This window comes from Choristoneura fumiferana, chromosome 12, assembly GCF_025370935.1.
Source record: "Choristoneura fumiferana chromosome 12, NRCan_CFum_1, whole genome shotgun sequence".
Lineage (NCBI taxonomy): Eukaryota > Metazoa > Arthropoda > Insecta > Lepidoptera > Tortricidae > Choristoneura > Choristoneura fumiferana.
In genome coordinates this window covers 11,783,791-11,800,170 of record NC_133483.1, presented here as the reverse complement: position 1 = coordinate 11,800,170, position 16,380 = coordinate 11,783,791, and the positions used below count along the sequence as shown (strand labels likewise).

The 16,380-nt window shown below is 36.2% G+C and overlaps 1 protein-coding gene across 3 annotated transcripts in view; it reads right to left on the bottom strand.

Moving 5' to 3' along the window:
• lin-28 (protein lin-28 homolog) overlaps nucleotides 1-16,380 on the bottom strand; it is a 35,282-nt gene that overhangs the window by 13,001 nt on the left and 5,901 nt on the right. Inside the window, exon 1 of one of the 3 annotated variants that reach the window (XM_074095343.1) lies at nucleotides 12,397-12,900. The exons of the other annotated variants lie outside the window; for them this stretch is intronic. Within the exon in view, the coding sequence (XP_073951444.1) occupies nucleotides 12,397-12,436 (40 nt within the window). The 5' untranslated portion in view covers nucleotides 12,437-12,900. Of the gene's footprint in view, nucleotides 1-12,396; nucleotides 12,901-16,380 lie in introns of those variants that run through there. 3 annotated transcript variants of the gene reach the window in all.

Here is a 16,380-nt window from a genome sequence, read left to right as displayed (position 1 = left end):
TGTGGTTCGTTAGTCTAACAACTGGTAGCATGGTGTACGGTTGTGTCACTCTGAAGATGAGCTCTGGTTGAGTTCGAAACGCGTCAGTGTAGTGTGGTGGTGGTGATAGATGGGTTTGTGTGATTTGTGTGTGTTCTTACAGTATGGAGGTGGAGGAACTGCATGAACACGCATATTTTGCATAAGCTTAGCTATCGTAAGGTCGCGGGTGAGCAAGGAAATTATTTTATTTCATTGTAAGTACTATTTTGTTGACACAGCTTACATATATATTTGTGCAAAATTACAGCTTTCTAGCATTGATAGTCCCTGAGCAAAGCCGCGGCCGGACAGACAAACAGACAGACAGACATGGCGAAACTATAAGGGGTACGTTTTTGTCATTTTAGCCCCGGAATCCTAAAAAGGGAGGGATACTTTAGTTATATTGTACGTTAAAAACAAAGTATATAAAACTAAAATTACACAAAAACATATGAGGGTACGAGTAGATTGGCGTAACACAATAAAATATCGTGAGAATATCGATGCGCTTCCAGCAATGAGCATAGTTAACAGACAGGGCCAGTTAAACAAAGTTAACTGCCGTTCACTAACTACTATAATAACGGCCGCATTTTTATTTTATTTTTTTCTCAATATGACATTAATATTCATAATTAATATAATGACCCGGATAACTCACGTCTTAAATCGAGTTTAGCTCGACATGTTTCGGGCTAATCTGTGCGCGTGTTGCAGCAGCCGCTGAGTCGCGTTGCTCCGAAGACGAAAGGCTACGGATTAGCCCGAAACATGTCGAGCTAAACTCGATTTAAGACGTGAGTTATCCGGCTCATTATATTTAATATGAGTGAGTCTCACGGTAGTTTCATGTTCAAAATGACATTAATATTATTAAATTACTCAAATATGTACCATGAAGTCAATAAGGAAACCATCAAAATGTGTCGTTTAAGCGCTTTTTTTAAGTATATCCGATTTAGTCTCCTTAACATCTCTTGGCAATTTATTATAAAACTGTGCTCCTTCATATAAAACACTTTTTTACCGAAACTTGTTCTAAGCTGGCAAAGGAGTAAAATATTTGCTTGACGTGTAACCTTTTTTTGAATTTGCGCTCTTTTGGTAAAAGATATATGGCAGTGAATGTCCTTACTTAATTTTTTTCTGACCAAAATGCATGAATTGTATAAGTATGTCTGCATTGTATTAAATAATCCAGTTCCCTTATATATTCATTCAGTAGAAGTCCTTTTTTATAATTAAATAATATTCTAATAATTTTGTAATGTGATATCTGAAGGGCTCTTAGGTTGGACTTTGCACCGGGAGTTTTATAAGAGAATATAAATTGTATATCGTACGTTTTTTGGTAGACAGCGAACAATACCACGCAAAGCACCTGTAAGGGAAATAATTTTTGATCGCAATTTTTGAATGTGCGGCTTCCACGGCAATCGATGGTCTAAGATAAGGCCCAGATACTTTTCCATCTCAGTAGACTGCAGTGTAACTTGGTTAACAGTCAAGGGTAAATGGCTGCATATGGTTTTGTTTTTGCTGTAATTATCATAATATATTTAGTTTTGGTCTCATTATCGTTAATAAGTTAGATTGGAGCCACTCTTGTAAAGTGTTAAAGTCGCATTGTGCTTGTTTAATTAAGTCATCAATATTATTTCCAAAGTAAAATAAATAAGTGGCCCTTTAGTCCGATTTCATGAATTTTATTTACATAAATTAAGAAGAGTAATGGTCCCGAAATGGATCCCTGTGGCATTTCGCATGTGATTAATTTGGCACTGCTTTTATTCTCTCTGATTTTAGTCACCTGTAATCTGTTAGTTACATTTGCAAAGCATTACCAACAAAACCTATCGCGTTCAATTTCGACATTAGCAGAGTGGCTTTTAAATCTATAAAAATGCCCAGTGCTATGTTTTTCTCATCAATATTGACTTTAATTTTGGGGACTACGTCAATACTTGCCGAAAGGGTATTTGATTTTGAGCGGAAACCGTACTGTTTATCAAAAAGAAAGTGGATATCAGTAAGATACTCTACAAGCCGTCTATGGAGGATTTTCTCAAATATTTTGGACATAATGGGAAGAACAGATATAGGACGGTGATTTCCGGGATCCAATCTGTCGCCAGTTTTGTAGACAGGACTCAATTTGGCAACTTTAAGAGAATGAGGGAAAATTCCCACGTCTAAGCACTTGTTAAATCATGGCAAATTAAGTTTTTGACTCATTTTATTAATTTTAGTACTTATTCCATCCAGTCCTGTGGAAGTGTTTGAGTTGAGCTGATCAATTATTTTGGATACTTTATGTGAAGTTGTTGACCTAAATCTAGAGATTTCCTTGCTTACAGCAATGCTTTGACTGGTTTGAACAGTAGGATTTTGTACTGGTAATTGACTAGCTAATATTGTGCCTATAGTAGCAAAATATTCATTGAAGTACTCACATAGGTATGGCCAACTCATCTGTGGTGATTTCTGTACCAACCTTCAGTTTGAACAGCGTAGGTTTTAACTTTATGTTATTATAACATAAATCATTAATTAACGTCCACATTTTTAAAGGCTTTCCCTTACATACTTGAAAAGCATTATGATAGTATTTAGCTTTAGTTGATTGGATTAATTGAGTAACTTATAAAAAAAATGCCCACTTAAAACAATTTGTTGGCCAGCCTTGCTTTAGATCCTTCATCTTGCAGGTAGTGGAGTTTTTACTCACAAATGCTTAATTATGCATTTGAGGTAAGAGTGTACTGTTGTGCGCTTGTTCTGTGTGTGTCTGTTACCAGTTTTTTGAAAAAGTATTCAACCGTTTTAGCATTAATATTAATGTAATTTCGGGGCAGCTTTTTAAATATGATTTGTTTGTAAGCCACCACAAGGCGGTGCAGTAGCTACTATCAATCTGTCTCTACAAATTTCTCAAAAACTACTAAACCCATAATAATGCGGTTTTTGGCTTTGCACTTTTACTTAAAAATGCGCTTTTGTTTTATTGTTGGTGTTTACCTTGTATAGTAAAATCTAACAGGATAAATTTGTCTTATTTTTTCCGTGAGACGTGAAATTGGATACAAATATACGTAGCCACCAAAAATTGTGGTTTATTTTTTTTAACTGAAATAATAAAAGCCTTCCTTTAAAAATAGCTGTCAGCCTGGACTACTCGTATAACGTAACGCACATGATTTGACTCTTGTGTGCGCAGTGTCAGTTTTGTTTAGTCAGCGCGAGACTACCAGCTGCGCATGCGCCGCCCGCGCGATCACGGTGTATTAGGGCGGGGTTGCACTTAACGACGAGTAAACTCCCGTTAATTGCCGACATAACTCAGAGAAGTGGCAAAGCATTATAATCGTTAGGAAAAAAGTTCTTCCAGAGACGACCACGAAACGGAAGACGCTGCGGTTGTCACCGTGGCCTCTCACTAGCTAAGTATATCGCGAGAGTTGCAGGCAACTGGTGCATGGACTACAAGTATGTCCACGGTTTTGCATGCTCCATGAAAATGTAAATAATGCCATTTATTAGAGTAAATACTTTAGCATTATTTATTACAGCAAAACAAAAAATATCCGTATTAAGTTACAAGCTTTTTATGTCACCTGTACTTTTACCCGACTGCGAAGAAGGAGGGTTATGTGTTTCACCCGTATGTATGTGTATGAATGTTGATAATTCTATGTCCTCCCGTAACTACTCAACGGCTGAACCGATTTTGATAAATGATACGTCATTAGATTCGTCTTGATAACGCGAGTGGCACTGGGTAGGTACATCAAATTCTTGGAAAATCAAAATGGCGGTTTTTTGGCGCCAAATTGTAAGCTTTCAATAGTTATTTGTTATGCATGCAAGGCTGGAAAGTAACTGTTTGGCACGAGTGCTTATATTGAAAGCCGAGCAAGCGAAGGATTCTAAGATTGAACCAAAAGATTGGTTCAAAAGGAAAATCCTGAGCGTAGTCGAGGGTTTCAAAGGCACGAGATGCTAAACAACTTTACAGTCGAGCGAAATACACAATTTTTCACCACACGACAGCGAGAAAAATTTAGATGGAAGAAAATAAATTAAACACAACTTTCAGGTTATGCTAGCTAGCTTATATATGCCAGTGGCTTCTTCTGAATCCCAGAATTCTCATCCCATGGAAATATCTCAAAATACATCCACGTTCCTGTCTTGATAAAAATTTCGAAGTCCAATCAGTTCAGCTTTCTAGATCCAGGGTTTGGGTTGGACGTTGATAAGTGAGTTAGCCAGTACTTTCTACATTTTACCTAACCTACTAACCTAACCTACTTTTCATCACACTTGCTCGTAAACAGTGTCGTAACATGCAGGCTACCTTGGTTGCAACCCCCCCAAATAAAACCCTTGACATTAATGTGCTTCTCATGAAACCCGTGGTCGGTAAATGAGTCATTGCCCGTACTAATTTTCATGCCATGAAGCCCAAGGTCGGTAAACGAGTTTTTTACTGCATGGTGTACTGCTGCTCCGTGCGAGCGCTGCACACATGCTGCGGAGGAGGAGGGCGGCGGTGAGCTGGCGCTTCCAAGAGCGCAATCAGCGGTATCGGCAATTTTTGAAAAAATATTAGTTATTCTTTTACAAATATACAATTTTACTCGCAAATGTGATGAAAAACATTGTATGTCGCACGGGCGGTACTAGAATTACGAACATCGTCTCATTAAAGCCCTCATGCAGTCTTCGATTTCGGGCTTCTAATAGACTCTCGATCGTAATTCCATATTTACCGCCCTCAAGACACAATGCACACTATAAAGTTAAAATAATTATTACTGGAATTGGTAATACACTTTTTCCCTCCGGTAGGTGCGTTCTAAATTTGACCACATATCTATCTACCTATTTGTCGTTATTTTTTGTGAATAAAGACGAAAAAAGTAATAGAACAAAATGTAAATAAATGTTATCTATTTTTTTGGTATTAAGAATGAAAACACTAACGCATTTATATTAATGAAATAATTTATGACAAGCCCCGTTTCGAACGTGTCATTGTGCTTTTTTTCGGGTGTGTTTCCGAATCTCTTTTCATCATTTGATATAGTTTGATATCCTATTTTCTTCTTGTTTGTTCTGTATTTTTTTTGTAATTATAGACGCATTTGGAATAATTTCAGAAAACAGAAATGACCTGTATTATTACTAAATAAAGGTTAAGTACTTAATAAGAATAAAATAATTAATTAACAGATTTAAATATTACCTACTTCAACAATGTATGACGAACTTTCTTTGTGAACACGTCAATATTTAACGCTTACTTCCTCAACCTCGTATCTACCCGAATTGTATACAACAAATCAACACTCTATCGTGCTTACCATAAAGATGATTCTAAAGCAATATAACGTGGTCAGATACGAGGTTGTGAAAGTAAGTGGTCGATATGTATTTTCAAGGGGGCACCCGTTCAGGATAACGTTCGAATTTCAAAAACTCTTTCCAGCCAAGAGGATAAAAAGCGACTTTCCACGCAGATTTCGAAGGATAAAGAAAGCTTTTTCGAGCTAGTGAAGTAAAAATAGTTATTTATGATACAAGTGCGGAAAGTAGGCAATTCCCAACGAGTGGGCGGAGAACTTGAAACACGAGCGAAGCGAGTGTTTTGAGCCGGCACGATTTGGGAATTTCCTACTTTTGACACGTATATCATACAACGTTTTACAATGCATGAAGCGAGGAAAAAAATCGTGGCAGTGACTACATCATTTATTTGCCATACTCCTTTTACTACAGTAGCAGGCAGTAGATATACATACCGATATGCACGCCAAACCAAAATCGTTAACGTATACACTTTAATTAACCAACTTTCATAACAATCATTGACTCAGAAGATTAGAACAGCTACAGCTACTAATGATAGGTAAAGGAGACTTTGTTTTAGTATCGTGATTTTTTATGATTAATTATTAGCCCTTTTTGCTTGACATTTTCTACACTTATATTGGCTAGTCCTTATCTCCTGCACGCTCCTATATAATGCTAAATATCAGTGCAACCCGTGAATAAATCCGTGTAATAGTTAATTATCATCAAGTATATGTATTATGTATCTAATCTACCAGCTGTTAACAAAAAGTTACCGTAAATCTGAGATTTTTTAGCTTTGGAACTGTAAATTAATCAAAATTGGTTCACTAATTCTAATAGATAAAAGCAAATAAATAAGAATAAGACATACCGGTAGATGTTATAATATCCATGTGTGTAGAAGTAGATTATTCTATCAATTTAAGATGCATATTAACTTAGTTATGTATATTATAGTTCACGTATTTTGTTCAGCATTGAGTTTGCCACTGACAATATGTGCTTCGTGAAGGACGTAAGGCGGCGTAAAGTCAGATATAAATTCATCATTTAAACTCTTTTAATTTACTCATCAAAAATTAATTCACCGGACTGAACTTATGGACATTACTTTGGCGGGGTTTCATGACAGGCGCGAACGAGTAACCATGATTGGTTCGTGCTACGTCGTGCGAGCGCACTGGAAGCTCATTGGTTAACTTTCAAGTGCGCGCGCTTGACGTCGCACGGTCCGAATTGGACTCAAGAATTTATTTCCTTTTTTTTCATAACTTTAGACGGAATTAACATACGAGTTTACATGAAAAAAAAATAACGTTCTCTTTTCTGTCGTGATTAATCTGTATTATCTTATCAGTAAATATTCAGTTGGTTGCATCAAACGTTTTCTTATTTGTTCAAAGCCTAACTATACCGACTCTTTAGACTTATTTTTTTAACAATAGTTTGGACATAATTTGGCAATTTAAAAAGTTACTTTACCGCACAAGTGCGGTAAGTAAAATCCATACAACTTTACTGCACACTTGTGGATGCGTGCAGGAATCACTAATTTTCTATGGATATGTTGACCCACGTCAAGAGGCACTTTCCGAGCACGTGCATTGTAAAATATGTTTTTATTCAAACCTATCAAGTAGGGTATCAAAATTAAGGCCAATGATGAATGATGTATCAAAATGAATTAGCCCATTCTAAATATATATGTTAAAATAGTTTTAATCTAACATTTTCAGAGAAATATCAAAAATGTGAAATAAAACAATAAATTAAAAGAATCAAAAAACCCGACTGCCTTAAAAATACTAAAAGGAAGTAAACAAGTCTAGTGGGCTAGAACTATGTTAAGTAGCTAACTTAAAGTTCAACAGTCGGGACCCATTCAAATAGTGACCAGCTCAAAAATTCTTAGTAGGTACAACATACCTAATGGGTCCCGACTGCTAAATTTTAAGTTAGCTACTTACTTAACAGAGTTCTAGCCCAGTAGACTTGTATTTTTAGTATTTTTAAGGCAGTCGGGTTTTTTGATTCTTTTAATTTATTATGTCAAATTCTTCAAAAGGTAAAGCACTGTACATCATGTCAGTCGAAAGACGTCCACTGCTGGACATAGGCCTCCCCCAAGTCTCTCCACTCAGACCGGTCTTGTGCTTTCCGCATCCACCGCGATCCCGCGTGTCTTTTCGTCCAAATTACCGCAGTGTTTGAAGTCAAAAGTCTTTGACCAGTGTGTGTGTTGCCATCTGAGACGTGGGCGCTAACGATGGGCCTCATGAGAAGCACTGTACAATGGTTACAAATTACTAGATTTAGTAGACAAAAGATTCAAAAAACATTTACATGAACAGAAATAACCTAAAATAACATTTTGCAACGGAATAATCCGTGATCTGACTTTCACGTATTTATCTGCAAGGAATTCGAAAAAAAAAGTTCAGTTTTTCAGTATTAAAAGTGTAAGCTACCTACATACATACATATAGGCTTCCGTTATAATAATTATAATATCTTTTGCTTTAAAGTAACAATCATCCGAAATATGGTTCTTCAAACTATGATTCTGAATACACAAGTGAGATAACCAAGATAACATTAGACTTTGAGCATTAAATGTGATCAATAATTTAATATATTTTTTATAATTTAATTTATTATCATTTCAATTAAGTATCTACTATACTGTCAATTTTTAAAAAAAGCTTTGATCTACATTCACTCATTCATTCGTTCTTAATTTATTGCCAGGAGTGTGTCCCCGCCTTTAACACTCATTCCACACTCGAAGTCAACATACACTCAGGAATTTCAATGCACCCAAATGTTTTAATGCATATGTAACATTTGATTACATTCCTTTTAACCAGTCGTGCCCAAAACGCGTCAAAGCTGTTTCCGATACTCGAGTTTGGTTGTTTGTTTTTTTAAGAAGACTTTGCACATGCATTTCACCATATTTAACTGGTTTCATAGACCTGAGTGAAAATATTTCTTAAACTAATAATACTTAATGTCAAAAAATTTAACGGGTTTTCAGAAACTTTTTAATGAATTCTAGTCGTTATATTATAATAATTTTTAACGACGCGTGGTCATTTCCTTTCACATATTATCTCACCTCATACATAATATATTTTCCTGTAACAACGTGACTAAAAATGTGATTAGGTTGTAGGTATGAATTGACCTTTATGAGTGACCTTTTATGTTATGAATTGTTTACCATAATCACTTCGAATCCCAATCTTTTGCAAACTACTATCTGTAACAAGAATCCAGTGACTAGTCCGTAGCTCCTTTAGAGTAACATTTATTGAGCGATGTTTTTTTCGTGAATTTTCCAGCATGTTTGTCTAATCTTAGGTTATCCTATCTCTTGCCTTAACTCAAAGCCGCACATTAGAGTTCAAGAAACTATTTACTACCGCAGACTTATTATTTTCCCTCCTCCTTTGCAGGAACTATTTATAAAGTGGGTAAGATATCTCGTGCTATTCGAGAAGGCAGGGGATCTCCTACGCTCGTCAAGGTTCATAAAATATGAGAACACTGCACAATAATTATACTGCCTCGGTCAAATTTAATACATTCGGAAAATGACCGCTATGCCGATTACGTACGTTATCTTTTTTTTTAATGTTCGTTCCATGTTGAATACGACTAGTATTGTATACATCGAAAGCATAGCAGAAAATTATTGCAATGCATATTTACATATTATATATCTGCAGTCAATAAAGTGAATAAAATTAAGATTATCATACTTAACCGCAAACATATTTTCTGATGAAAAATACAGCATTATAAATATCTTGAGTTCTTTCCAATAGCATAAGTATGCCGAATTTTATGAGCGGCATATAAAATACGTGAGAAGGGCTCATATCTTGACGTTAACTTCGGAGTATATATGCCGTTGACGGGTGTCTTTTGGATTCCCGTCCGATCAGTATGAACTTACGAGTAAATAGATAATATATCAAATATCAATTGACTTTTTGAATACAATAGTTTAATCCTTAGTGTAGAAATCATCGCTAATATTTTTAACTTTTTATCACCTATATGGCACGACTCACAAAATTTCAAATCAATTACCACTTTTAGAGGTATAGCGTACCTACTATTAGTTATTCACGTTATATCACAGAATAGTACCATAGTAGAATAGGCCTTTAAAGTAATTATTCACATTTGGTCGCTGACAGCAGATAAATCCAATACAAGAATACACTAGCCTATCCTCTCGGTTTTGCTCCACGGTAGGAACAATAAAATTTATCTTAGGTAGTTCCCAATCCCACAGGTATTTCGAAAAACCCTTTTATAATGCATTTTATTTTTATAATAGGTACTCAATACCAAAGATAATAATTATTGATCTAAGAAAAGAACAATTTAAAAAAAATGACTGTTTTTGCATTTAGAAGCGTTGTTACAGAAGTACCTACCTACATACGATTAAAGCTTGCATTTTATGTTTTCATTTGTACAAAAATAGGAAAGGAAATTACCCCATAAGTTAATTCCTCTAGTAACCATTTGACTGGACTGTTATGGTAAAGACGCATTTGTATGTCAGTCTGTCATTAAGTTTAGTCAACTCATAGTAGTGTTAATGGTTACCACGTGGCTCAAGTGCCCACGCTTCTGTGTTTAATGTTCATCACTCAAAAAACATATTATTATTCTCAGTTGATGATTGAATGACATGTGATAAATGCGTTGGTTCTGAAACAATTATGAGAATAAAAGTTGTCATTTAAGGGGTGGGTAATCCTGATTAATTATATATACGCGAATACGAATTTGCTATGCTTTCAAGCTTAAAGTAGTCAAATGATCGTTATGAAATTTCTTGTGGTTAATAGCTTGAGACCCTAAGGAAGAGTTTTTGTAGAGGAAGTCACAGGCAACAGGTATACTTTCTGTAGGTAGTATAGGTATCTATGGGTAGGCTAGAAATTCAGCAGACATGTTCCTTTAGGATCATATAGGTACCACTAAGATTTCTCACTAGGGATTTCTCGAAATTTCATCAGGATAGAGAACTAGCCAATTCTAAATATTTGCCCACAGGTACAATGCCGCCATATAAATCTAGTTAGGTGAACGCGTAGTACTTACTAGTAAGTAATTTATTAATGTAGAACTTATGAAATTCTTTGTTGAAAAACAACAGTGACACAATTTAAGTAAATAATTTTGTATTGCGATTTATCGTCCAATCACTTGCTTGAATATTAAAGCAGCACGTCCCCATTGAATAGTTGATAAACAGTTAATATTTTAGTAAACAAAACACATTTCTATGAACGCCGAACGCATGGCCAGCAAGTAAATGACCTAAAACGTTCTGCCATTCACTAGTTTTTGCTGTTATCAATCGTAAGCATGGAATTCAAACGTGAATCATCGTCAAGTGGCGCCTGGTTGGGAATCTTGAGTCGGAGGGAAAGAGACGAATAAACGTACCACTCTACGTATTTAATTGACTGGTTACGAACTCGGACCCCGTTGTAGGGATGTGATCAAATAAAATAGAATTTCAAAATTACGGTAAGGACGTTCAGGTTAGGTCTTAAGGACACGACGTGAGAAATTAGATTGAATAAAAAGAAAGATAATAAATGGCCTCGGAACAATAAGATTCCCTCTGGGTTGCTTATAATTTCCACCACTCGCTCACATGTTATTCACCCTTTTTATTACACTTGCGACTTTAAGGTAGTAAGTGTATATTTTTTTACTCCGATTCGACCACCGAAAATTTTCATACAGTTGTATTATGCTAATATACATTTCTTAATGAAGGGTTAAAATAGTTTACGGTACTTATAGGGTTCTTGACTTTACCTAATTTCATATTTTATCAACATCATCAACATCATCCATCATCTTGTTTAAGTATAAGTAGATGTTGTTTACACACAGCAACAATGTCCGTAGTACGTACGTGGTTAACTCGCATAGCGAACTATAAAATAACAAGAATGAATCACTGTTAAAATGTAAACAAAACCGCTTCTGTTCACAAATAGTTTGTCCCCTCGTTAGAACGTGCCTCCTTCGACCTGCTTTTATTTTCATTCTTAAGTAAAAATATCGACACGGGTCCGTCACTAGTCGCGGCGTGTCGCCGACAAAAACACGTTGTGTGGTGGGGACTGGAGATTAAGGTCCACCGAAAATGCAGTCGGCTCTAACACACACTGATAAAAGAAACTATTCAAACCATTATAAAAGCCACCTTAAATACTTCCGATTAGAATTCAATAAAGTATGCACAAACCAAATACGTACGATGCATACCAGCATGCACTTTAAGTGCCCAAAACGGAGTATTGTGTTATCGCATACAACTGCTTCTTGCGTAAAGTTGTTTTGGGAAAATGCCGCTAAACTGCATTTCTACATGCTTCCTATCTAATTATGAACCACTAGTACCTATTTATTTATTTTAATTTTACGTTAATGATCATATTTAAATATGCATAAAACTCTAACACGACTCATTAATAGAAACCAATTAGACATAACATGTGTATGTAGGTAGTCCCTTTGCGAAAACATCGATTATTGCGCAAAAACATGACGTTATGTTTTGACCGATAATACACAAAACAACTACAAAGTTGATATTCGTGTTGTTAATCAGCTCGGACCAAGTAAACATGGTGCGCATATGTGCGACATCCATGGAACTAGACTCTATTAACCTCAATTTGAATAATTTCAATGATGGTATAAACAAATGTCTTTGATTGGCTTCCCGCGCATACTGTGCGACGCATCCGCCCGATAAGGGTCACGTCAAGTCCCAATGCATAGAACAGCTTTTGACGTAAGCTGATTGGGTATGTGCGCACGGTGCGCGGGCGCGGGCGCACCCCTCCTTACCCACGTGTGAAGATAGATTTACAACCAGCGTCACGGAAACCATTAAAAATTCCGTAAAACCAAGCGCCACAGCTAGACATTTACGCTAATAAGAAAACAATCTTAGACACTTACTTGAAGACGGAACTGCATTTCCGCCTCCCCTCCCGGTCATCGTGTGTAAAAAAAAAACTTAACAGCACCAACAAATTTAATATCACCTCTTCTTGGTCATATCCATCATCAAAATAAGGCACTTTGTTTGTTTACAACGAGTTCATTGACAGATGTAATTTACGCACATTTAAAAATAACATAATAACATATCAACAATGAAAAGGTAGGTGCATGGGAGCGGATGCGCGTGCGCGTTAAGCGACTAACGTAACGACGCGCACGCAGGTCGACTGCATCGAAAATGAGTGGCGGCAGTGGCGGTGTCGAGCGAAGCGCCGGAGTGGACGGTGGCGCAACGATGCGGTTGGTCCCTTTCCGGATACCGAGAACTAAATAGTTTTTAAAATAGTGAAGCCAACGAAACGTGTGCACCGCCCGAAAGCGCCGGCCGCTTTGCCCCGAAATATGTCACTTGACTGCGGAGAACGCGCTCGCCACTTCCACCAGGAAAGGGCACGCTACAAGGGAACGCCACGACTTCCAAACAGACACCACTTTAAATAGTCAACGACATCTAAACTTTACAAAAAACTCTCCGACACAAACTGCCTGCCGCCTAGAAGAGAGCGCAAGGGTCTTATAGAGATGTCCGAGCCTTGGTACTATTATGTTTTTTTTATGTTGAATGATTCTAATAAGTAGTTTTTGCTACGATGTTTCTTTTGTTAAAATTGCGCCGTGCGATATAGGTATATCTTTCAATTAATAATGCGTATCTATCTGCATACCTCACTGTAACTGTTATTGCGTTGTCGTCTATAACATTGAATGCTTGTAAATATTTTTATAAGTGTCGTAAAAATGCAGGCTCATGGATGATTTTAGACTATACGTTTCATAGGTAAAGTGGTTGGGCGTTTTCAAAAAAAAGTGTACCCTTTCCGTTTTTTCGAATTTTTTGCAAAAATATGCTTTTTCCTACTCAGAATCAATACATAATTTTATGAGTCAGTTTTGTCGCGCCCATACTGAGACCGTATGAAAAAAAAGTCGCAAAAAAAAAAAAGAAGTTTTTTGGGAACTATGGGAATCGATTGTGCTCTTGATTCTGAGAAGGAAAAACCATATTTTTTCCACAATTTCAAAAAAAAAGAAATGGCACACTTTTTTTGAAAACGCCCGTTTACAATAGCGGTTATTATCGCAAAATATGTTTTGAGGCAATGTAATAACTTGATACATTATGCAATTATATCTGCAAAGTTACCTATGAATTATTGGAGCAAATGCTTTCATAAATAGATTTGTCACGTGGTATTGAAATAACATTGCTATGATAATGGTGTCAAAGATCAAAATAGACAAAAACAATGACATAAAACTCAACTGCAACCAAAACAGCTCTTATGAATTTTATTAAGGCACTAATATTCAAGTATTTGCGTAATATTCAAGTAAGGTTCTTATTGGAAACATAAGTTTTTCTAATATTACAAGGATCTAAGCGTACCTTTATCCAAATTCGGTATATTTCCTACTTCACATATACCTAAACACTCGGCAATCTAGAAGCACGTAACTGCAGTTGACTAAAATTTAACTCTCTACAACGTTAATCAAGGAGTTCAGTTTTCACATTTGAAATTTAATTTTAATAACGTTAATTCTAATGAATACAAACCAGCTAAGTAAAAATTCAAACGTCCCTGCACCCCTAGTTTTCGAGGGAGACCCTTCAAGCTGTCAGATTGTGACGGACTCGCCTACTGTCCCATTGTCGCGTCTTCGTACAATTACGCACCAACAATGGCCAAACAATACCTACCTCACGAGAAAGACAAGTTTTGGTAATAATGAAGTACGATTGACACGGACTTTCTCCCATCTCTGGTTGGAGTTAGGTTAGTTAGCTACATTATCTAGGATGCTAATCAGGTTAATTGTTGGAACAGTGCGCCGCGTGTAACCGAAATCTTGGCGATTGTGAAGAACAATACAAGTCAGTTGACTTTTTTTGTCTATTTCTCTTTGAGTTGGTCGCAATTGCGTATATGAAGGGTGGTTGCACCTGCCCTGAACAACATTATAAATAAGCCATTACATGACTCTTGTCCATTATTTTATTTAGACATTGCTGTAGACTATAATTCTAAGTAATTTTATTCCACGCTTAAAATATTGAAAATATTGTTGTTTATTGATAAATTATAAATGAGAAAATTCGACTCTACAGGTACCTATTAAAATAAGACTAAAAACAGTCGATTCCCTATGAAAATGGAAAAGTCGTCTGTATTTGTACGTAGGTTTTATAACCACGTTCCTACAATACAAAATGCTCTGGGACAAGTCCTTCAAGACACCGATTTGATTTATCAAAAGTGCCGCGCTGCTGCAAAAAAGTTTCGCTTCGGTAAAAAACGGGCCAAGAGCGTGTCGGACACGCCCAAAATAGGGTTCCGTATATTTATATTCTTAGGCTGCTATTTACTCTTAAACTACTAATAATTCTCAAGAAAACTTAGCCGTTATAGTTTTCCTTGAAATGTTGATATACTAACTACCATCCTGAATTTTTTAGAGGGAGGGGGACGCTCGATTTTAATAAAAATTTGCACTTTAAAGTTGAATATTTTGCAAACAAATCACTGAATCGAAAAATCGTCTTAGCAAACCCCTAATGGTATTACCTATCCAACGATACCCCACGCTATAGGGTTGGATGAGAAAAAAAAATCACCCCCACTTTACGTGTATGGGAGGTACAGTAAAAAAAAATGTTTTTTGAATTTTTTATTGTACCATTTTGTCGGCATAGTTTATTTATATATCCGTGCAAAATTACAGCTTTCTAACATTGATAGTCCCTGAGCAAAGCCGCGGACGGACGGACAGAAAGACAGACAGACAGACATGGCGAAACTATAAGGGTTCCGTTTATGCCATTTTGGCTCCGGGACCCTAAAAATGCATAGTTCTATTTGTAACAAGATAACCATTTTTGAATAATAAATGACCTGTAATTTACAATGTTTTAAAAATATCACATTTAACAAATTTGGTACCCACGCTAGCGTCGCGCAGTTGGATAAAAATAATTATTTATGAACTACCATGATAATACAGCATTTTTTCATACTAAAACTACTTAATGTTTGATAAATTTCATAAATACCTCAAACTCTACTTGATTATGTTCAAGTCTCGAAATGCTTCGGTAACGATTAATTACTGTCGAAGAGACCTCTAGTAGAAGATGATAGATACCGTAACTCAACTTTTTTACACTCGGGTTGGTTTACTTTACATAAATCAGCTGATGAACTGGTTTCATGTTTTTTCTATAGATGGCAGCACCTATAAAGTTTTACAACGCCATCTGTGAAATGTCTAATAAAGTAGAGAACGGACTTCGCATGAAGTCCGTAAAAAGCTTTAGCGGTGTTCTTCCCCTCTGATAAAGTTAACAATGCTCTTCCCATTGGCAAGGTTTTTTAAAGAGGCGTTCCCACTAATGGGGTGGCACTACCCATGTATTCAATACATAAGTAGTACTTGATAAAGCTAACGATCATTTCGTCATAAACACGTTGTAAACAGTACCTTTAGCTCATACACATACGAAAGAATTTCTTTATTGTTTCTTGCTATATTCCAAACTATCTTAGTAATAACGAACAAAACGAAGGAAATAATAAATTCGTTTACGAAAATTCTAATAAAAATTAAAGCGCAGCCTTCGTATCTGAATTAGATCGGAGATTTCAGTTAGTTCATTCATGTCTTGTTATTTCAGTGGTATCTCACAGTATTAACGTTCACTTAAGAAAACTGACGATTAATTCAATGAGGACACAATGTAATTGTACAATTCTACAGCTTTTATGAACGTTCCCAAGTCCAGTCCTAAGTGATATGAACGAGTTGAGCTGTTTCATTTTTGGTTATTTTATATAATGTCCCGCCAGCTAAATGACCGAGGTAGATCTACTCCTGGTGACT